Source organism: Polistes dominula, unplaced genomic scaffold (genome assembly GCF_049000335.1).
Source record: "Polistes dominula isolate Pdom_NZ unplaced genomic scaffold, Pdom_raw_medaka contig_77, whole genome shotgun sequence".
In the NCBI taxonomy this organism is placed as follows: Eukaryota; Metazoa; Arthropoda; class Insecta; order Hymenoptera; family Vespidae; genus Polistes; species Polistes dominula.
In genome coordinates, this window is record NW_028301152.1 from 10,151,874 (window position 1) to 10,173,721 (window position 21,848).

General features: G+C 43.4%; 2 protein-coding genes across 2 annotated transcripts; both read right to left on the bottom strand.

Annotated features, from left to right (window-relative positions):
* Positions 1–9,799: 9,799 nt before the first annotated feature.
* Positions 9,800–10,795, bottom strand: LOC149030748 (uncharacterized). Its single transcript, XM_089178280.1, has one exon. The coding sequence runs from the start codon at positions 10,793–10,795 to the stop codon at positions 9,800–9,802; it is 996 nt and encodes a 331-aa protein (XP_089034406.1).
* Positions 10,796–20,338: 9,543 nt separating this feature from the next.
* Positions 20,339–21,575, bottom strand: LOC149030749 (uncharacterized). The gene is made up of 4 exons (XM_089178281.1): positions 21,297–21,575; positions 20,860–21,239; positions 20,647–20,712; positions 20,339–20,546 (listed from the first exon to the last, which is right to left on the bottom strand). The coding sequence occupies exons 1-2, from the start codon at positions 21,573–21,575 to the stop codon at positions 21,129–21,131; spliced, it is 390 nt and encodes a 129-aa protein (XP_089034407.1). The 3' UTR covers positions 20,339–20,546; positions 20,647–20,712; positions 20,860–21,128.
* Positions 21,576–21,848: the final 273 nt, after the last annotated feature.

A 21,848-nucleotide genomic window follows, 5' to 3' on the forward strand; every position in this document is an offset into this window, starting at 1 on the left:
GAGTTAACAAATTATTTAATATTTCTTAAAATATTTGTCTCAGTTTTTCATTCTCTAAATTTGCAATTTCAATTTTCTGCCGCTGCAATCGTTAGCGCAGTTCTGCTAAATCAGCCTGAGACGTGGCAAGTCTTGTTTGTAATGAATCTAAAATAATAGATATTTTTTTAGATTATAGCAGATAACATAATTTAAACATAATTACCTTTAGGCATCGAAATAGATGGAGATTCGGAAAAATCCTCAGATATAATATATTCTGAATGAAACTTTTCTAATTTTGGAACTTTAGTCGTTTCTGTTTTGTCTGTCGGTTAAAGACGAACAAATGATGCAGGTGTTAATGAGCGTCTGGTCTGCTTACTCTGTCGTTCTTGTTTTCGTGCTCTAGTTATATTTTGTTTTCGTGCCGCTCTTGTTCTCGCGCTATTATGTCGAAGAAGTTCGTCACGCTGTTCTTGGGATCAGTGAGGTCAGATCGCGGAACATTTCTACTCCTTCTCTCGAGCCCAGAACGCCTCGCATACAACAAAACTTACGTGTTGGTGTGTCAGAAAACCGAAAAGAGAAAATTAAAGCCGGAGTAGCTGCGAGACAGAGGAGAAATAATACCGCCAACACGCGCCGCGAACTAATATATGGAAACAAACACATTTGAACAATGTGTAAAACAATGTTTAAAACAATGTTCGTATCCACGCATTTCTCCGGGGCGCATTGTGGACATATTATTTCTCCCTTGTCGCGCAGCTACTTTCACTTCCCTCGGCTTCTTTCGGTTTTTCAGCACACCGAAACGTAAGTGTTGTTGTGTGCGGAGGCGTGCTGGGCTCATCGAGAGAAGGGGTAGGAATGTTCTGCGATCTGACCTCACTGCTTAGACACCCCCAAATTTCATTACAATAGGTCCAGCCGTTTAGAAATTCACTGAAATACACACGATTAGAAGAAAAATATATATAAAGATATACATTTATGTTTGCTTCAATACTATTGAGGACACCTCAACACTCGAAGAATAATAATTACTCATTTATATTCCATTTAATAGTCTTAAATCTAAAATTTAAAATAATATTATACATTATAAATGATTATCTTAAGCAAACGATTAGCTATCATATAGAATATAAATATTATAAATAATACAATTATTAATTACCTCCTGCACTTTCTGCATCTCATGAGTTAACAAATTATTTAATATTTCTTAAAATATTTGTCTCAGTTTTTCATTCTCTAAATTTGCAATTTCAATTTCCTGTCGCCGCAATCGTTAGCGCAGTTCTGCTAAATCAGCCTGAAACGTGGCAAGTCTTGTTTGTAATGAATCTAAAATAATAGATATTTTTTTAGATTATAGCAGATATCAATTTAAACATAATTACCTTTAGGCATCGAAATAGATGGAGATTCGGAAAAATCCTCAGGTATAATATATTCTGAATGAAACTTTTCTAATTTTGGAACTTTAGTAGTTTCTGTTGTGTTTGTCGGTTAAAGACGAACAAACGATGCATGTATTAATGAGCGTCTGGTCTGCTTACACTGTCGTTCTTGTTTTCGTGCTCTAGTTATATTTTGTTTTCGTGCCGCTGTTGTTCTCGCGCTATTATGTCGAAGAAGTTCGTCACGCTGTTCTTGGGATCAGTGAGGTCAGATCGCGGAACATTTCTACTCCTTCTCTCGAGCCCAGAACGCCTCGCATACAACAAAACTTACGTGTTGGTGTGTCATAAAACCGAAAAGAGAAAATTAAAGCCGGAGTAGCTGCGAGACAGAGGAGAAATAATACTGCCAACACGCGCCGCGAAGTAATATATGGAAACAAACACATTTAAACAATGTGTAAAACAATGTTTAAAACAATGTTCGTATCCACGCATTTCTCCGGGGCGCATTGTGGACATATTATTTCTCCCTTGTCGCGCAGCTACTTTCACTTCCCTCGGCTTCTTTCGGTTTTTCAACACACCGAAACGTAAGTGTTGTTGTGTGCGAGGCGTGCTGGGCTCATCGAGAGAAGGGGTAGGAATGTTCTGCGATCTGACCTCACTGCTTAGACACCCCCAAATTTCATTACAATAGGTCCAGCCGTTTAGAAATTCACTGAAATACACACGATTAGAAGAAAACAATATATACAGATATACATTTATGTTTGCATCAATAGTATTGAGGAAACCTCAACACTCGAAGAATAATAATTACTCATTTATATTCCATTTAATAGTCTTAAATCTAAAATTTAAAATAATATTATACATTATAAATGTGTGGAAATTAGTCCAGAGGCTGCGCCGCGTGGCTAATTACTGACCACTGAATTGATTAATCACCAACGCCGGACAACGACCAGGGAAAACTTCTTTTTTGTCACTAGTGATCCAACAGAACAGTATTTGACGAAGAATAGAGAGAAAAGCACACGGAATGAAAGACACAAAATTGAGAACGAAAAGATAATGATAACTCATCACGTAGGGAGCAAAAGTTTCGACTGTTGAACTGAAACCGCCGGTGATCCTGAGCGGCGTGCCGAAAACCATCTCCGCTGGCGAATCCTGTAGGTCCTCTTTGTAGGCGTTCCGATGGTCGAGAAGCACGAGTGGAAGTACTTCAGGCCAAGGCGCCTGGGCGCACATAAGCGCCGACTATAGCGTCCGATGGAATCTCTCGACCATGCCGTTAGCCTGAGAGTCGTGAGGCGTTGTTCTAATCCTCGTAGTTCCCGAGGCTTGAGCAATCGCGGCGAAGAGAGATGACTCAAACTTAGTGCCCTGGTCGGAAGTGATTGTGAGCGGACATTCCTTGTCCGCGATCCAAGCCGACGTAAAAACCTTAGCGACGGTCTCTGCCCGAATGTCTTCGAGCGGAACAGCTACTGGCCATCTGGTGAAATGGTCGATTATCGTAAGGCAATAGCGGAAGTTTTTTACCTAGGGCAGCGTGATGATGTCGACGTGGACATGCTCGAAGCGGCTCTCCGTAGCTTGGAAGCGGGAGAGCTCGGCACGATTATGCCTGGAGATTTTCGAGCGCTGACACGGAAAACAATCGTGTGCCCAGACGGTGACGTAATTACGAAGACCAGGCCAGACGAACTGTTGCGAGATGTCACGTACCGTGGCACGGACACCGGGGTGGGCGAGACCGTGAATAGCCACAAAGGCGGTGTTGCGAAGAGAGCGAGGCAAGTAGGGCCGAACTCGATCGCCGTGTGAATCGCAGGCCACCTTGATTCCCCCAAGGATGAGGCGTTGTATATTGAGGGAGGTGCGTGCTGCGAGCGATGGGGAGCTCGTCGTCGCGTGCTTGTGCATTCGCGATGGCCTCGAGACTAAGCGCCGAAGGAAAGCTGATCGTGGCGCAGACTGCAGCCGCCGTTGAAAGCGACGCGGAGTCGTCCGAAGGCCGGTCCGGGACGGGAGCGTCCTCCATAGTCCGGAAGAGGGCATCGGCAACGACGTTGTCTGAGCCGCTGACGTGCTGGAACGTGAAGAAGCAGAAAGTCAAGCTGCCGTTGTTGTCGAGGAGAGGCCTTATCCGAGGGTTGGTGAGCTGCATAGATGAGCGGCCGATGATCCGTCACCACCGTGAACGGACGTCCCTCCAGGATTCGCCTAAAGTGATGCACCGTCAGGAAGACGGCCAGGAGTTCCCGATCGTAGGTGTTGTAGCGAGCCTGCGTTGAAGACAGCGTCTGCGAGAAGAAGCCGATGGGCCACCATTCTTCATCGACAAGCTGCAGTAATGCAGCGCCGACGGCCGATTTGGAGGCCTCGATAGCAAGACGAAGCGGGGCGGACGGTGAAAAGAAGGCTGTCTCCGTTGCTATCGCGAGGCTGCGCCGAGCGTCTTCGAAGGCGTGGTCAGCTGCATCGTTCCAGATGAGCGGTCGACGGCGGCCGATGGGAAGACCACGAAGGAGCTGGTTGAGCGGTGCCTGGGTATGAGCGGCATGCGGCAAGCTCCGTCTGAAAAAATTCAGCATACGTAAAAAACGCCGCAAGCTCCTTGGCGTTGCGGGTTTCTGGAAGTTCCGAATTGCGAGTACCTTACGCTCCGGAGGACGAATGCCACTCGAAGAGATCCGATATCCCAAGAAGACAACACTGGGAAGTCCGAGCTGCAATTTATTGACCTTGAAGGAAAGTCCGGCCTCCCGCAAACGAGAGAAAAGGACCCGAAGATGGTGTAAGTGCTCCTCGTGCGAGGAGGACCGGACGCAAAGGTCGTCGATATAACAGCGGACGAATGGAAGATCTCAAAGCAGCGAATCCATAAACCGCTGAAAGGTCTGGGAGGAGTTGCGAAGGCCGAGCGGCATTCGAAGGAACTCAAAACAGCCGAAAGGCGTAGTCACGGCCGTTTTCTCGACGTCGGATTCAGCCATTGGAATTTGGAAATAGGCCTCCTGAAGGTCAATGACCGAGAAAACCGAGTTACCGTAGCCATCCTCGAGCAAGTCTTCGATGACGGGGAGAGGATAACGATCAGGTAGCATGATGGCGTTTAGACGACGATAGTCGCCTGTCGCTCGGAAGCCGCCTGTGGCTTTTGCCACGAGGTGAAGTGGGCCCATGGGCTAGAAGACGGCCGAATAACTTCTTGCTGGAGCAGGCGGTCGAAGGTGGACTTAGCCGCGGTTAAGCGTTCGCCGGCAAGGCGACGCGGACGTTCGAAAACGGGCGGTCCAGCCGTAACAATGCGGTGCACCACACTGCAGCCCTGAAGCACAGCCCCGGATTTAGAAGGCAGAGCGAGGTCGGCGAACTCGGCGAGTAACGAGTCGTAGGCGGCTCGATGGCGTAAGTCTGACGAAGCTGCGACAGAAGCTACCCCGTGGAGGGCAACCTTCCGTAAATGCAAGGCCGATTCCCGAGCCGATGTAGGATCGACGAGGCGTTGGTGACGAATGTCCACCAAGAGGCCGGAATGATTGAGGAAATCTGCCCCGATAATGGGCTCTGGCACGTCAGCCACCACGAACATCCACTGGAACTCTCGCGGAAGACCAAGCGAGAGCGTCAGCAGGTGGCGACCGAAAGTTTGGATGGGGGTGCCGTTAGCAGCGATCAGACGAAGTTCGTCGCAAGAGAGCGATTTCGAGATAAAACGGCGGGGTAGGAGCGAAACTACCGAGCCGCATCTAGTGTTAATTCTGAGCATACGTCGAGCAAGAGCTCGCCCAGCTGTGTCTCAGGCTATTGCCTATTACACGTGATGTTGAATGCGCAAAATCATTGCGAAGAGAACAATGACCGTAGATGTTATGATCATTGGGCTTGAAAAAACCCCCTCTTCACCATTTCTGGATCATCAGAGAGGTAGACCGTCCCAAAGTTGGGAAGTGACCCACTTAGCCGTTTTGCTGGCGAATCATTAAGATTTGCCAGCAGAACGTTGTCCAGCGGGGGCCACGAGGAGACGGAGTCACCAGCAATTGCTCGATCTCATGCAGGCTAGCATCAGATATTATCGCTAGTATTTGGGTAATTTTATAACCCAGCTGTATCGGTACACCAAATGGTGCCTGCGGTTACGTCTACAGCTTCTTTTGCAGGGATTAAGATTGCCTACCTTCTTATGTATAGGTCCTTGTTCTTTAGTACTGTAACTGAAAATTCATTAAAAATGCCAAAAATTTCTTTGGTTACTAAGCACTTGTAATCACATGGCCAAATATGGTATTTATCTAATATAGCCTGTTTTAGACTAAGCCTTGAGTCATTTAGGAGCATACAGTCAAAGATGATATGTCGGACTGATTCGACTTCACCACAGCTGCAAATATCAGTGTCTGCTAATTTAAGACTCTTGAGTTTCTGTTTAATATTTCCGTGTCCTGTAAGGAGTTGGACTATGAAATGGTTATGTTTTATCCATTTTGCATTTAACCCGTTTTCTATATTTTCATAGAACTGGAATGTCAGCCTTCCTTTCTGGCTATCATTCCAGTTCTGTTGCCATATTCTTATTGTTTATTTTTTAATTTCAAGGAGTCTTAACTTAGTTTCACTTCTATTTACAGTCTCAAGTGCTTCGAATCTTTTTGAGAAGTGCTGAAAAGACAAGTTTTTGCGTTGATAATAAAGACTTACCTTTTCAGTTAGTTGAAGTCCTATGGGAGTTGATGGCACAAGACGCCCAGCGATTGGTGCGTCCAAGGCTTCGTCAAAGTAGTTTAACGCTGCGGCGCAAGGCGGCACATCACGCGCGCGGGAAAAAACTTTGCACTACCGCCCGAACACTTTTCCAATATGGCTGCTTTCTAGTCCAAAAACACGAAAGAAAGTTTTCGTTTAATGTTTCTTTTATACAGCCTTCACCAATATAAATTTATATATAGGTTTGTTCCAAATTTTTTGCATTTTTCACTAATCACAAATTTATAATTAGAAAAAGCAATATTGCACAAGTTTCCACTGGTAAAACACGGAGCGACGTGGAGACGTCCTACAAACTTTCATCCAGGGGGCGCTAGTACTACCGAGTCGCAGTAGACCAGCATGGAATGCTGCAACCAGCGATCCCATTCGTACGATAATTTGAGGTCCTGTAAAATTCGTGGTGTACGATCCATTCGGAATTTCGAAAACTTGATGACCTTTTTTTTGGAAAGGTGCACCCCCACCACCCTTACCACCACCTTTACCACCATCACCACGATCTCCCAGCGGACGACCGTTTTTATCGTTTAACTTGGACACTTTTTCCACATTTTGAAAATTTCGTCCGAGAAATTGTCCGATTTCAGATTTTCCCGGAGCGTACGATAATTTTACGCCCCTGTGTCGATCAGACGAACTAAAGTCTCTGGGATCACTGTCTGATGTCCTGACTCTTTCAGCTGAATTCCTTGCTGTGATTTGTTCTGTCGACTGATGAGCTTTTAGGAATTTCCTTCCCTGAGGTTACTCGGCGCGTTAGGGTGCGTTTGCACTGACGCAAGGAATGGGCCAATGAACTCCGTGTGGAGGAAAGAAATTTCTGTTTTTTTTCTTTGATCCCGTAGGACGATATTTTATTTGTCGGCGTGGTGTGCCACGTGGTCACGTACAGAGAATAAGTTTGTACACGAGAGCGCGATGAGAAGAATGCGACCGGACGGTGCGATGGACGAAGCAGAAGTGAAGTGTTTCTTCCTGCGTGTGTACCGCTACGGCGATCCAGGCATCCGGAAGTGGGGAGAGCAACGGTCGCAGTGGTCACTCTTCCGCTCTGGCCAGCCAAAAGGGCGTGGTCAGGCCCAATCGGATGCCCCTGTGGAACCGCGATACGAGGTGCTTGCGTAGGTTAGTGCTGTCGGCCAAGAGATGTCAGCACGTTTCCTGCGCGCGCTGCTACAGCTACGCGCTGTTGGCCGAGAGGTGTCGACACTGCGCTGGTGCGAGACGCCACAGCCACTCCCCCTCTGGACCGGCTGCCGGAGGCAGGCGGAAGGTACTTCTGCGGAGGATGTTGGGCCGATGCTTCTGTCTGGGCGCTCCGCTGTTAGGCATGAAGGTGCTTGGTTTGGCGGAGGGCGGTGGCGAGACGATGAGAGGTCTGGACGCCGGAGGTGGGTCCCGAGTCACTAGCCGAGTTTTAGGTGCTGGCAGTGGTGAGGACGATGAAGCTGACGACGGCGGCGGCGGTGCCGAAGGCTGTGTCGTGGTGAGAGCCGGTGCACGGTTCAGATCCTCTGGAGTCTGGGCGGCTGTGCGGAGCGAGCGGGGTAGGTATGGCCGTACTCGCCCGTCGTGTATGTCGCAGGTCACCTCGAGTCCTTCGATGTTGATTCGCTGAAGGTTGAGTGAGGTGCGTGCTGCGAGCGCTGGGAGCTCGTCGTCCTTGTCCTGTGCTGCGGCGATGGCCTCTGGGCTAAGTGCCGAAGGTAGGCTGATGGTGGCGCAGGTTGAGGTTGGCGGCGTCGGCGATGACGTAGTGGCGCTTGTTGGCCCATCCGGAGCTGGAGCGTCCTCCGTTGTCCGGGAGAGAGCATCGGCGACGACGTTGTCTGCGCCGTCCACGTGCTGGAACGCGATGTCGAACTGGAGCAGGAAGTCCAGCTGACGTTGTTGACGTGGTGAGGCCTTGTCCGAGGGTTGGTTGGCCGCGAAGGTGAGCGGACGATGGTCCGTCAGTACGGTGAATGGACGACCCTCGAGGATACGCCGGAAGTGGTGAACTGCTAGGAAGACGGCTAGGAGCTCCCTGTCATAGGTGCTGTAGCGAGCCTGCGTTGGTGAGAGCGTCTGCGAGAAGAAACCGACAGGCTGCCAGTCTCCGTTGACTAATTGTAGGAGCGCGGCGCCAACGGCCGTGCTGGATGCGTCGGTAGCCAGTCGAAGAGGAGCAGTAGGCGACAGGAAAGCGGTTTCCACTGCTTCGGCAAGGCTGCGTCGGGCGTCCTCGAAGGCTCGATCTGCTGCGTCGTTCCAAACAAGCGGACGCCGGCTGCGCTTGGGAAGACCCCGAAGAAGCTGGTTGAGCGGCGCCTGGATGTGAGCAGCGTGTGGTAAGCTCCTCCTGAAGAAGTTGATGACGCCCAGGAAGCGTCGCAGTCCTTTTGGTGTGGTTGGCTTCTGGTAGTTCCGTATGGCGTCGATCTTGCGCTCCGGAGGGCGAATGCCGTTGGCAGAGACCTGGTAGCCCAGGATGGTGACGCTGGGCAGGCCAAGCTGGACCTTGTCCACCTTGTAGGATAGGCCGGCCTCCCGTAGACGGTCGAAAAGCATCCGTAGGTGACGTAGGTGTTCTTCGTGCGAGGAGGACCGGATGAAGAGGTCGTCGATGTAGCTTCGGACGAACGGTAGGTCCCGGAGTAAGGAGTCCATAAACCGCTGGAACGTTTGTGATGCGTTTCGAAGACCTAGCGGCATCCTCTGGAACTCGTACAGTCCGAACGGCGTCGTGACCGCTGTTTTCTCGATGTCTTCCTTCGCCATCGGAATCTGGAAGTATGCCTCCTGGAGGTCCAGTACCGAGAAGACCGAGCAGCCACCGCTATCCTCGAGTAGGTCCTCGATGACAGGAAGGGGATAGCGATCCGGAAGCGTGATGGCGTTGAGACGACGGAAGTCTCCCGTAGCTCGGAACCCGCCTGTGGGTTTTTCCACCAGGTGCAGAGGGCTGGCCCATGGACTCGATGAAGGCCTGATGATCCCCTGACGCAGGAGGCGGTCGAACGTGGCTCTCGCCGCTGCTAAGCGCTCGCCGGAGAGGCGGCGCGGTCGCTCGAAGACAGGCGCTCCGGAGGTTGTGATGCGATGCACCACTGAGGAGCCCTGAAGCGCTGCGCCCCTCTCCGAGGGCTGGGCGAGGTCTGCGTACTCAGCGAGCAGCTTGTCGTAGGCGGTGCGATAGTGGAGATCCGAGGGTCCCGCGATGGCGTCGACCCCGTGAACGGAAGCCTTCCGGTAGTGCATCGTCGATTCCTTGGAAGAGGCCGGGTCGACCAGTCGTTGCCTGCGAATATCCACTAGGAGGCCCGTGTGGTTGAGGAAGTCTGCTCCTAGGATGGGTACGGGCACGTCGGCGACGGTGAATACCCAAGGGAACTCGCGCTGAAGACCCAGGGTGAGCGTAAGTAGGCGTCGTCCGTAAGTGGGGATCGGTGACCCGTTGGCCGCGATGAGCTGGAGACTGTCCTGGGACAGCGGTCCGGAAACCAGGCGGCGCGGCAGGAGTGATACCACGGAGCCGCAGTCGATGAGCATCGCTTGCCTGAGCGAGTGCTCGTGGACGTGGAGGCGGAAGTCCGAGAAGGATCGAGCGGCGCCACCGTGTACCGCCAAGTTGTGCGGCGGCGCTACTAGTTTAACGCCCCGTCCTGTTCGTAGCTGCATGGTGGAATGCAATTCCGAGCCTTATCCCGGAATTTCCGATGGTAACGACACCAGGATGATTTTGCTGGCGCGGTGCTCCCCGAGGCTGCGCGTGACCGGGCGCGTGATTGAGAGCGTGGTTGAGCGCCGAGGGTGACGGTCAGCTGGTGGAATTGATCGGTCATCCGGTTGAGTTGATCGGCCATCCGGTTGAGTTGATCGGCCATCCGGTTGTTGGAGCTGGTCAGGTTGGCGAGTACCGCGTGCATTGCCGTGTGTTCCTCGTCCCCGTTATCCCGCTGGAGTGGAGGCCTGAGAAGGGCGGTGCCTGGCGGAGAGAGATGGCATCCCCGTCGGGTGGCACAGACGCCCGGCGCGAACTCGCAGACGCCGTCGGCTTTGGCGGCGAGCTCGTCCAGGTCCATGGTCTGCAGGAGTCGCAGCAGCTGAGAGATTTGCGGAGGCAAGAGGTCGAGCCACCGGACCTTGATGGCGTCGTCACTGACGCTGTCGCCGGCGAGGTGGCGCATGTAGCGGTGGAGCTGAGACGGCGAGCGGTCGTCCATGGTGAGGCCGGAGAACAGCTTCTGCAGCCGTTTCTCCACGGTGTCGCCGAAACGAGCGATGATGTGCTTCTTAAGCTGCTCGTATTTGCCGGTAGCGGGTGGCGTCATCAGCACATCCTGGAGCTCCCCGATTGTGTGCTGGTCAAGCTCTGCTACGGCGGCGTAGTAGCGGTCGTCGTCCGAGTGCGTCCCGTATCTCCCGAAGATGGCCTCTAGCTGCACGAACCAGAGGGCCGGGTATTGACGCGTGAAGGGTGGAAGGCGACCAGGTAGGCGTCCGGTGTTGCAGGGCTGGCTAGCCTCGGCGCAGGTGCAGGTGCAGGCGGTGGTCAATACGTTGGAGGTCGGCGTAGCAGCCGGTGCCGTATTCTGGCGTTCGGTATCGCGCTGGGAAGCCTCGGCGCGTGTGATAGGCATCTTTCTCTCTTTTCTTTCCTTTTGAAGGCGAAGAGGTGCCGGTAGTAAAGGAGAACGTGGTACTCACGCGAAGATAGATGGCGCTGGAGAGCACGTGGCGTTGATGAGCACGTGGTGATGCAGAACACGTGGTGTTGCCGAGCACGTGGTGCTGAGAATCCAGTGGTGTGGAGAGCACGTGGTGCTGAGAATCCAGTGGTGTAGAGAGCACGTGGTGCTGAGAAGATGGTCCTCGGGATCACGTCGGGGTCACCAATTTAGGAATTTCCTTCCCTGAGGTTACTCGGCGCGTTAGGGTGCGTTTGCACTGACGCAAGGAATGGGCCAATGAACTCCGTGTGGAGGAAAGAAATTTCTGTTTTTTTCTTTGATCCCGTAGGACGATATTTTATTTGTCGGCGTGGTGTGCCACGTGGTCACGTACAGAGAATAAGTTTGTACACGAGAGCGCGATGAGAAGAATGCGACCGGACGGTGCGATGGACGAAGCAGAAGTGAACTGTGAAGTGTTTCTTCCTGCGTGTGTACCGCTACGGCGATCCAGGCATCCGGAAGTGGGGAGAGCAACGGTCGCAGTGGTCACTCTTCCGCTCTGGCCAGCCAAAAGGGCGTGGTCAGGCCCAATCGGATGCCCCTGTGGAACCGCGATACGAGGTGCTTGCGTAGGTTAGTGCTGTCGGCCAAGAGATGTCAGCACGTTTCCTGCGCGCGCTGCTACAGCTACGCGCTGTTGGCCGAGAGGTGTCGACACTGCGCTGGTGCGAGACGCCACAAGCTCTTTTAACACATTTGCGTCGTGCCTCTTTGCTCAGCGCATTATAGAGTTTGGATTTTTTTGGTGGCATCTGGAAAGTATATTTTGACGAAAACGCTTCATTCATGTTATAATGATATAAAAATAATATAATTATGTGACATAATATGATAATACTTTCATGTATTCATTTTAATAGAAGAGTTTGAATAAAGCACTAAAAGCACAATGAAGCACTAAAAATTGCAAAACCAAGAAAAATTTAATTTCATTGTATTATGTTTACCATATAATGTCAATAAAGAAATTAAACATGTGAGCAACAATACTGCTTTTATAATAAAACATTATTTATCTTTTTAATGAAAGGTTTGCTTAATAAAAAAACTCTAGTTGATATATTAAAAAATATAATGTCTTCTAAGTAAAAATTAGACAATCTAATTAACTTACCTTGCTTTGTCGGATTTGAGACACCGAAGCGAGTAGACGTGTCACGCGCGAGTTAGAACGCGAGTGTAAACAAATCGTGATTATAGTGAATGGTTCAAGGTATAAATTTAAAGTTCCACTGTAAAATTTAACTGCTATCTTATAAGTGAATAAATAACGCATTCAAACTGCTTTTGCAGTTTGAAATGCAAGAACAATCCAACAACATGGCTTCTGACAACAGGGGTCAATTATATAAAACTGCACTACAAAAAAATACAGCATCATACGCCAATGTTACCTCTCAATACACCAGTCCAAAGAAAGAACAAGCAATAATACTTGACTCAATCGAAGGTTTTTCTAATGATGATTATATTGATGGTTTAGAGAATATTATAAATCCTCTGGAAATACGCTACATTTCTAAAATATCTGGCGCTCGTGTATGTATATTTCTATCCAGTGAAGCTTTAGTTGATACTCTTATAAATAAAACTGTGCAAGTTAAAAACATGAAATTAAAAGTAAGACCGTTAATTGAAAAAAATAAAAGAGTAGTAATATCTAACGTTAATCCAGTCATTCCGAATTCAGTGTTACTTGAAGAACTTAAACATGCAGGCATCAATCCAGTATCAAACATACATAGCTTAAGAGCAGGATTAATAAAACCAGGCAGGGCACACATTCTTTCCTTTAGACGACAATGTTACATAAGAGAAGAAGAAGAAAGTTTATTACCAGAGTCGCTTCAAATCAGCTTTGACAACGTTACGTATTGGATTTTCTTAAGCACAGATACAACACATTGTTTTCTTTGTAAACAAAGCGGCCATATAGCTAAGACGTGTAATAAATACACTGAAGACGTAAGTTTGAATACGAATAACAACAACGATACGTTAACAGCAGATAACTTAACGGACGCTTTGAAACCAAATAAACTTGTAAACACATTGAAAAGGCCACCTTCTTCTACTGTATCAGAAGTAACTACAGAAAATCAAGTATTGTATGAAACAGCTAAAAAACTCTTAGAGAAACCATCTGAGGAATAGTGCTTACCTAAGCCTAAGTCCAAAAAAACAAAAATAGTTCATGATAATTCGAATGACTCTCAGTCAGATATGTCAGATGTGGAAAGTAATATAAATCATCAAGAGGCACTTTTACCAGCAAAATTAGCACTGGAAAATTCAAGAGAAAAATGTATTATTCCCTTTACAGAATTTGAAGAATTTTTCGCTGCTTCATATGGCGTTCATGACGTTATAGACTTAGCTAAAAAGTACACTGAAAACTCAAGACGCTTAGCTGATATGATTGATAAAATTTATCCTCACGTTATACATCGAAGTGCTAAATCAAGGCTTAGTAGAATTAAAAAAAACTCTTAAGAATGTAAGTGCTGCCTTATACAATTTTAATACTTATTAAAATGGCTAAGTTGTGTGATAAAAATTTAAAAATACTATACTGGAACTGTCACTCTATTTCTGAAAAAGAAGAAGAAGTACGTCACTTGCTAACTGACTTAGACATTCTAATATGTGTCGAAACATGGCTCACCAAAAACATCGAATTTCCTGGATTTAGAACATTCCAAAAAAATAGGCTACATTCAAGAGGAGGAGGTATTCTAATTTTAGTACGCAAAAACCTGATATGCTATGAAATTAAAAATTTAAGAGTGCCGGACATAAGTGTTGAATTAATGGGAATAAGTATTCAAAATGTTAAACCTGCCATTGATATATTTGCGTGTTATAGAGCCCCAGGTGGAATCTTATCTGAGTCACAGTGGGATACGGTTATTAATAATATAGATAATACTAAATTTACTCTCTTCGCGGGAGATTTTAATTCACACCATACAATCTGGAATTGTCCAAAAAATGATTCTAATGGTGAAAATTTACTAGAAAGTATTAATAAATCTAATCTTTTATTACACAATACAGATACTATAACATACATTCGCGAACCAATTAACTATACATCCAATTTAGACCTCATTTTTTCTAGTATTAATCTAGCTGATAAATTACATGTACAGGTCAAAGATGAAACTTGTGGCTCCGATCACTTTCCTGTTAATATAGACGTAAATATTCAAAAATCGGTTTATAATAAAAGAAGTTTCAGACTTAAATCTATGAAAACTAATTGGACCCTATTTCTAGAAGTATTGGAATTAAATTATGTAAAGTTATTTACTGTAGAGTATGAAAGCTCTAATGCAAGCTCAAAATATTCAATTCTCACTGATTTAATAGTTAATGCACTTCAAAAAAGCACTCCAGAGAAAAAACTTGTCAATAATAATATACACAGAAATCCTGTTTCTTGGTGGGATCCAGAGTGTGAAAAAGCCTTAAGACTCAGAAAAGCTTCTTTTAAAAAATGGCGGTTTTCCAAAAGTATGAATGATCTTATAGATTATAAAAAGAACTGTGCTATTGTAAGACGTTTATTCAAAACAAAACGTAGAGAAAATTATAAAAAATTTGCAGAAAAAATCAATATACATACTAGTCAAAGCTACGTTTGGAATACTTGTAAAATAATGAAAAATAAATACACAAGAATAAGGCCTTGTCACACAACAGAAAACCATCAAACCGATGATTGTTTATTAGGCACAGCCTTAAATAAAATTAGTCCATCTTGGTGCCATACTGATCCTAATTTTTTACCAAATTGTGAAAAGAATGAAATGCTTAGTAAATCATTTAATTTCTCAGAATTTAATATTGCCTTAGATAGTAGAAACATACATTCTAGTCCGGGTATGGATGGAATAGACTACGAAGTGCTAAAAAAACTACCTGTTAAATATAAACTTATCCTATTAGACATATTCAATGAAATGTATAGTACTAATAACTACCCTGTTTCTTGGACAGACGTATATGTACATTTTGTCAAAAAACCAGATGGTACGAGCATGAGACCAATAAGTTTAACGCAGTGTCTATGTAAACTCTTTGAAACGTTAATAAAAAATCGTTTGCAATGGTGGGTTGAGAAAAAAAAATTCTTCCAAAAAGCCAAATCGGATTTAGAAAAGGGCAATCAACATCAGATAATCTATTAAGTCTAGCCCTTCAGGTAGAAGAATCATTTATTAACAAAAAAGACATTTTAGCTGCTTTTCTTGATGTCAGTGGAGTATTTGACAATGTCAACATTGAAATTCTATTACTTAAAATCACACAAATAGGCTGTCCACAAGAATTGACTAAATTTATAAAATTTATTACATTCGAAAGATCAATATACACTGATAAAACAGGTAATAAAGCTAGAAAAGTTTATAAAGGAGTGCCTCAAGGTGGTGTGCTTAGTCCCCTACTATACTGTATATATGTTTCTAACGTTATTGATAGGATTCCAAAAAGTGTAAAGATATCACAATTTGCAGATGACATTGCACTTTACTGCAATAGAGGTTCTTTTGAAACAAGTAAAAGACTGCTTGAAAAAGCGTTAAAACAAATGTTCGAAAATCTTTGTGAACTGGGGCTCTCTTTAAACGAGTCAAAAACAATTTTTATACATTTTAACAATCGCAACATTAAGCCTGGCGAAACTAAAATAAATATTAACAATACGATCATAAAATCTAGTAACCACGCACGATTTCTTGGAGTTTTATTTGACTATAAATTAACATTTAAAGAACATGTAAATAAAGTATTGAACAAATGCACAAAAGCAATAAATATCATTAAATTCTTGCGAGGTACTAAATGGGGTGCAGATCCTGAAACTCTAATTATTATGTATAAAAGTTTTGTACGATCAATCATTGATTACGCTAGCTTTGTCTACTTTCCCATACAAAAAACTCAAATAGAGAAACTAGAAAAATTACAATATATGGCTATAAGACTAGCCTTAGGATACAGAATCAGCACCCCAACTAATATTCTTATCTCCGAATCAAAACTAACCTTTATACAAGAACGTACTATATATTTATGCAATAGTTACTTGTACAAGATTGCCTCAAATACTAGTTTAAACATATATGAAAATGTTTTTGATTTTAAAAAACAGATAGAATGTAAGGAACATTTGTTTGTAAATAATAAACGTATTTTTGTGAATTGCATAAAAAATATCAATCAAGTAGACTCTCTTATATTCAAAAGCGATTACTATACCTGTTACAAGCATGCATATGATATAATAATAGGTGATATAAATATCGATTTCGAATTTGGTAAAAAATTAAAAAGTTCTAATGATCCTAACTTGCTGGTGGACGAACTTACTAAAGATAGAAATACGTATGCAATATATACTGATGGGAGTAAATCAGAAAATTCTAACTCTGTTGGTAGCGCTTGCATCTGTCCGAAATTAAATATAAGTATTCTGACTAGCTCCAACAAACATGCTTCAATATTTACTGCTGAATGCATAGCCTTATCGAATGCAATCGACATTACTTTGAATCGTCCACACTGTAACTTTTTAATTTTTACTGATTCTTTAAGCACTTTAGTTTCATTAAAAAATTGTAAAAATAGTGTACATACAAACCCTTATATATACGAAATCAAAAAGAAAATCCTTGCATCAAACAAAAAGCGCAATGAAAATTGTAAAATTAAGCTTGTCTGGGTACCGTCCCATATAGGTATCAAAGGTAATGAAGAAGCTGATGCTAAAGCTAAATTAGTATCTGGAAAACCCTTCTCAACTCATGTTAAAATTCCGTATACTGACTTCAAAGAACTAGCAAAAAAAAAAGCTTTTACGGCCACTAATAACATAATTATTGAAGAAGGACGTACAAAAGGTTTTGAATTCTTCCAAAAGTATCATAACACTAAAGCTAAACTTTGGTTCAAAAATAAAAAACTACCACGTAAATTTATAGCTACAATTAACAGATGTAGATCTGGCCATTATAGTTTAAATGCATCGATAATAAAAATCAATGTCACTAATGATCCGTCTTGTAATTGTGGTTACCAACAACAAACTCTTGACCACATACTTTGGCAGTGTCCTCTGTATGAGGAACAACGAAAAAAGTTTAAAAAGAGGCTTCACAAAGTTAAACTAGCCCAACCTCTAGCATCTTTTGTTTTGCTCCATTCTCCTACAAGGTATATTTGTAATAGTTTCTGTAATTACCTCGAAGACTGTAATCTTAACTTGTAGGCATGCGATTATAAAGTAATGTATTTGTATATCTTCTTTTTTCAATAAACTACACAAAATAATCTCTCTTTAGAGATTAAAATTGTTTATATAAAAAAAAAAAAAAAACTTACCTTGCTTTGATTTCGCTTGTATGCAAATGCAACGACAAAGTCTAGTTAACACTTAATCTTATTGATTAACCTATAAAAGGTTTAAGGTTGAGTGAGAAACGAAAAAATCACGATTATATTTTTTTTTAAATTGTAGGTGTGTCCCGTCGCTTTCGCGGTCGTAAAGTCATCGTCTCAGTATGTCTGCGTTTCGCGTGGGGTTCGTCTCTCGATATCGATGGAACATTCGGCGACGCAACGCTACGGAGTGTGTACTCGTTTAAAAAGTCGCAAAGCTGATTCATAGTCAGATAGTTATCCGTATCTAACTGTTTGTCCCATTCTTGTCGAAGGTCGCGGGGTAGGATGCGTTCGCCAAGGTGGACCATCAGTGCGTATGGTGTATGGAAAAAAGAAATAGTATCTGCATGGGCCCGCAAATCACTCGCAAGCCGTGTCATCTCTTCTATTGACATGTTTTTTGGCCGTGGAGTGTCTATGAATGTGTCGATGGCCCGTGCCAGGAGTATGCGTCGCCGGTCGAAAGTTTTTAATAAATTTTCCTACGCGTTCTTATAATTCTGCCCGGTCGGTGGGTATGTCGCGACCGTCTGAAGCGCCCTACCGGTAAGAGTCTCTCAGAGGTATATATGTTTTTCTAAATGTGACATGTCGGTGTGCGCGTCCACCAGCGTTAAGAAATTCTCCTTGAATTGGATCCACTTTCCGATGTCTCCGTCGAATTTCGGGACTTCGATACGGCGTTATCGTATTGGCTGATCGCTAGTCTGTGTATTATCGTTGTCTCCGTTAGAGTTGTTAGCATTATTAACTGCGGTCGTATTGCCTACATCAATATTGTTCCCGATCGTGAGGTACCTTTCTATAATTTGCTCTAAACCGTCGATTCCTCCCGCTTCGGTGTTTGCATTAACACACTTTCGATACATTTCTTCGTAGCCATCTACGAGCTTCGTGAGTCATTCGTAACGTTTTCTTAATTCCTGCGTGTTCATATTTCCTTCTTTTACTATATTTTCGACGAGTGTTAATCGCAATTCTAAAATCTCCCGCTCGTGATTGAGTTGTTTTAGTGATGCCATTATGGATTGATAATAATTATTCTTCTCCTCGAAAGCTACTCAAATCGATTTGTGGTAAATATAAAAATCTCTTTTGTACGAATGAATTGCGGTGCGTTGGGTTCTCGATCACGCGGTACGGCCCTGAGGCTATTAGACGGAGAGCTGGCTACATAAAAATGCATTTATCTGGTAAACGATTCATTTCTTTTGAAAAAGGTACCTTTGGTATAGCTGAACATAAATCTGCAAGTCTACCATCGCAAAACTGGGGCCTAAAGCGGGGGGGGGGGGGGTTATTAAGAAAATATTTTACTGATAGAGTAATCTTTTGCAAGTCTCTTAACGCAGACATTTTCACCTTGTAGAAAGATTTATTTAGAAACCTTTTTGAAAGATTTAAAGCTTTTCAAGAAATGTTTTAGAAAGTTTTTAGAAAGTTTTTATGTTATGTGGGCTATTATAGCGCGCTTTTTCAAGCCGTCTGCCAAGGCTTTAGCCCCAAAATTTTTGTCTGCCATTTAGGAAATTGTTTTCTTAATGTTTAAATAATAAAATAAAACAGTTTTTGTTCATGTACCTCGTGATTTTTTTTAAATTAATTTTTACTCCCCTTTGGCGCGTTCTGGCGGCACTTTAACCCCTAGCAAACTGTCTGCCAATATTTTTTCGCGATTCCTTAATATAAATACAAGCTTTTTCCATAATTAGAATCCGTCTACCTTATGATTTTTTTCACACCTAAATTTCACGTTTTCAATCATACCCCCTACTTTAGGCCCCAGTTTTGCGATGGCAGACTTGCAGATTTATGTTCAGCTATACCAAAGGTACATTTTTCAATAGAAATGAATCGTATACCAGATAAATGCATTTTTATGTAGCCAGCTCTTAGACTATATAGATCGTTGGAGGGGATATACGTTTATCGCTAGTGCCAGACCGATGGAGGGGTATATGATTATAACGTCACAGCGTCGTCTTCTAGTTGACCGTTAAAATAAAGGAATGCGGCGTGACGGTGGAGCCGTCGAAAATGTTATCGTTCTTTGTACGAGGATAAAGCGATTTCCGAAATGGAGAATAACGTTCGGTTATATATTATGTATTCGTTCAAATTTAGAAATTAAGTTCTATGAGTCTGTTTCGATATTCAGATGCGAATTTTACAGAGAAGATGAGCACAATGAGTAGATATATAAGAAATTGCGAACTTCTACGAGGATCGAAGACGCAATTTCTCTTGAGATATGTATTAATAATCAAGGGTGTGTATGTATTGGCGTACACACGGATAATTGTATCTACTTATCTCGCTTCCAAATCCTTTGTGGTACTGTCTCGACTGAACGGTGTAGATGTTCGCAAGATGGCGGACTTTCTCGACTTCGTTAGAGCACTATAGAGTTGAGTACTCTCATCCGCCATTTTTGCTCCTCGAGTGAGCGGAAGTTTTAAAAAAACGTATGTAGTGAGTGTTAGTCTGTAGGTTTTATCGTTATTTTTTGTAATTTTTTAAATTATTTGTGAATGAATGAAGAAGAAATTTTATTGAAATCGTGTAACAGTCGTAGATAACTAGTGATTTCTGTCTGAAAACATATTGAAAAATACATTTGATTTACTAAAAGTATTATTTGAGAAATCAACATTGATTTTCCAAATTGTTGCTGTGTTAAGTACAAAATAATTAAACATTTTTTCAATGTTCGTTAGTATTGCGTGAAAAATTATTATGAGAACTGCAAAAGTCATACCAAAGTGTATGGATCTGCGACTATGAAATGAAGAATTTTAAACATTTAATTTATGCATTTGCTGCACATATATTGTGCATTGTTAATAATGATGTTAATTTTATTATTTATAATTTTATATTTTTACAACGGAACAAATGAATAAATAAATATAGATATATTCATATAAATGATACAAATTTATTTTATTTCAAATGTACAATTCTAACTACACACTTATGTTATGTGCAGTTCATTACTTTTTTTAAATATATACAATTTTTACCATGTTTAATTTTAAGTTCATGATTATGAAACATTGTATTTGCTTAAATATTCTGAAGCTGCCGAATACGATTTATATTCTCTTAAAATTGCATTCATTCTCTCTATTTGAGCCCTGATAGAGCGATTTTCAGCAAGCAAAGACATAATGGTCTCTTCGTCAACAGATTTTATTCCACTTTCATACTTCTAAAAAAGATACAATTATTATCTTTAAATTTACAATTAATTTACATATTTATATAACATAAACATAAATAATTAATGTTTCAAAATAAGAATATAATACTATTTTGCTTTTAGCAACGGCTGATCTTTTGTTGTTGTCTTCCTTTTTTACTGGCATACTTTTCATCTGTTTTAAAATAAAAATAAGAGTTATTGAGCTTTTATTTTTAATATGTTATTCAATATATTTAATATATATTACTAAACAAATCCAGTATTTTTATAATTTAAACAGATTATCTATTTTTCACAGTAATATTAAATCATTACTTACCAAATTATTACTGAAACGTTCCAAATAGAGAGATGTTATCCGTGTTAATAAATCAATCACTGAATAGTATTTTGCAGTTTAATCTATCTTTTAATGTTAAAAATAGAAAGGTTAAGTACTAACATCAACTATCAAATAATTTTTTTAATGAAATTTAATACAATTATCAATAAATAATTCAATCTCCTTTTCAAATTCCGGCTCCTAGTTCGGCCGCAACGCCGATCGGAGCCTCTGTCTCGGAGGGGACAGTTCAAGCACACTCGGGCTCACCCGCCCCCGTATTTGCGGTTCCTTCTGCCGCCGCTACCCTCGACGCTCGGCGTCACGTTGTCTATCCCTGGCCGCGCTTCTCGCGTCGAAGCCCGGAGATTTGGTTCCTGCAGATGAAATCGTTATTCCACACAAACGACATCATTTCGGACACTGATCGTTACCACGCGGTGATTTCGTCCTTGGATTTTGAGACCTTGGAAGAGATGCTCGACGTACTGCAGCGCCCTCCGCAGCTTGACAAGTACGAGCATCTTCGGAAGCAACTGTTGGCGAGATTCTGCGATACAGTGGCCCAGCGCCTTCACAGTTTGTTCTCGGGGTTGTCGATGGGGGATCGCACGCCGTCTCAACTTCTTCGGCGGATGCGCCACCTTGCCGGTAGTAGCGTCGGCGATGACGTTATCCGGGTTCGGTGGCTTGACTTGCTTCCCCCCCCCCATATCACACAGCTCCTTCGCCTCCTTTGCTTCGCGGAGAGGTAACAAGGAGTCTTGCCAACGGCAGATAGCCTTATGGAGCACGCGCCGCGCGACATTTGCGTCGTTCGGCAGGCACCCTCCGGCTCGTCGCCGGCCGCTGGTACTAAACTGTTAATTTCTCCCTTTTAAATTAAGGAAAATTGCAACAGGTTCGGCAAGGTTTTTATATTATATTATATTAAATACAATGCTTCAATATTACTTTATTTTTACTCTACAAATGATATAATATTT

Coding starts and splice junctions, on each gene's coding strand:
- LOC149030748 (XM_089178280.1), bottom strand. CDS start 10,795: ATGCCTATCACACGCGCCGAGGCTTCCCAGCGCGATACCGAACGCCAG.
- LOC149030749 (XM_089178281.1), bottom strand. CDS start 21,575: ATGGGGGGGGGGAAGCAAGTCAAGCCACCGAACCCGGATAACGTCATC. Junction 21,240..21,296: donor AAGGACGAAATCACCGCGTG/GTAACGATCAGT, acceptor TTTCATCTGCAG/GAACCAAATCTCCGGGCTTC.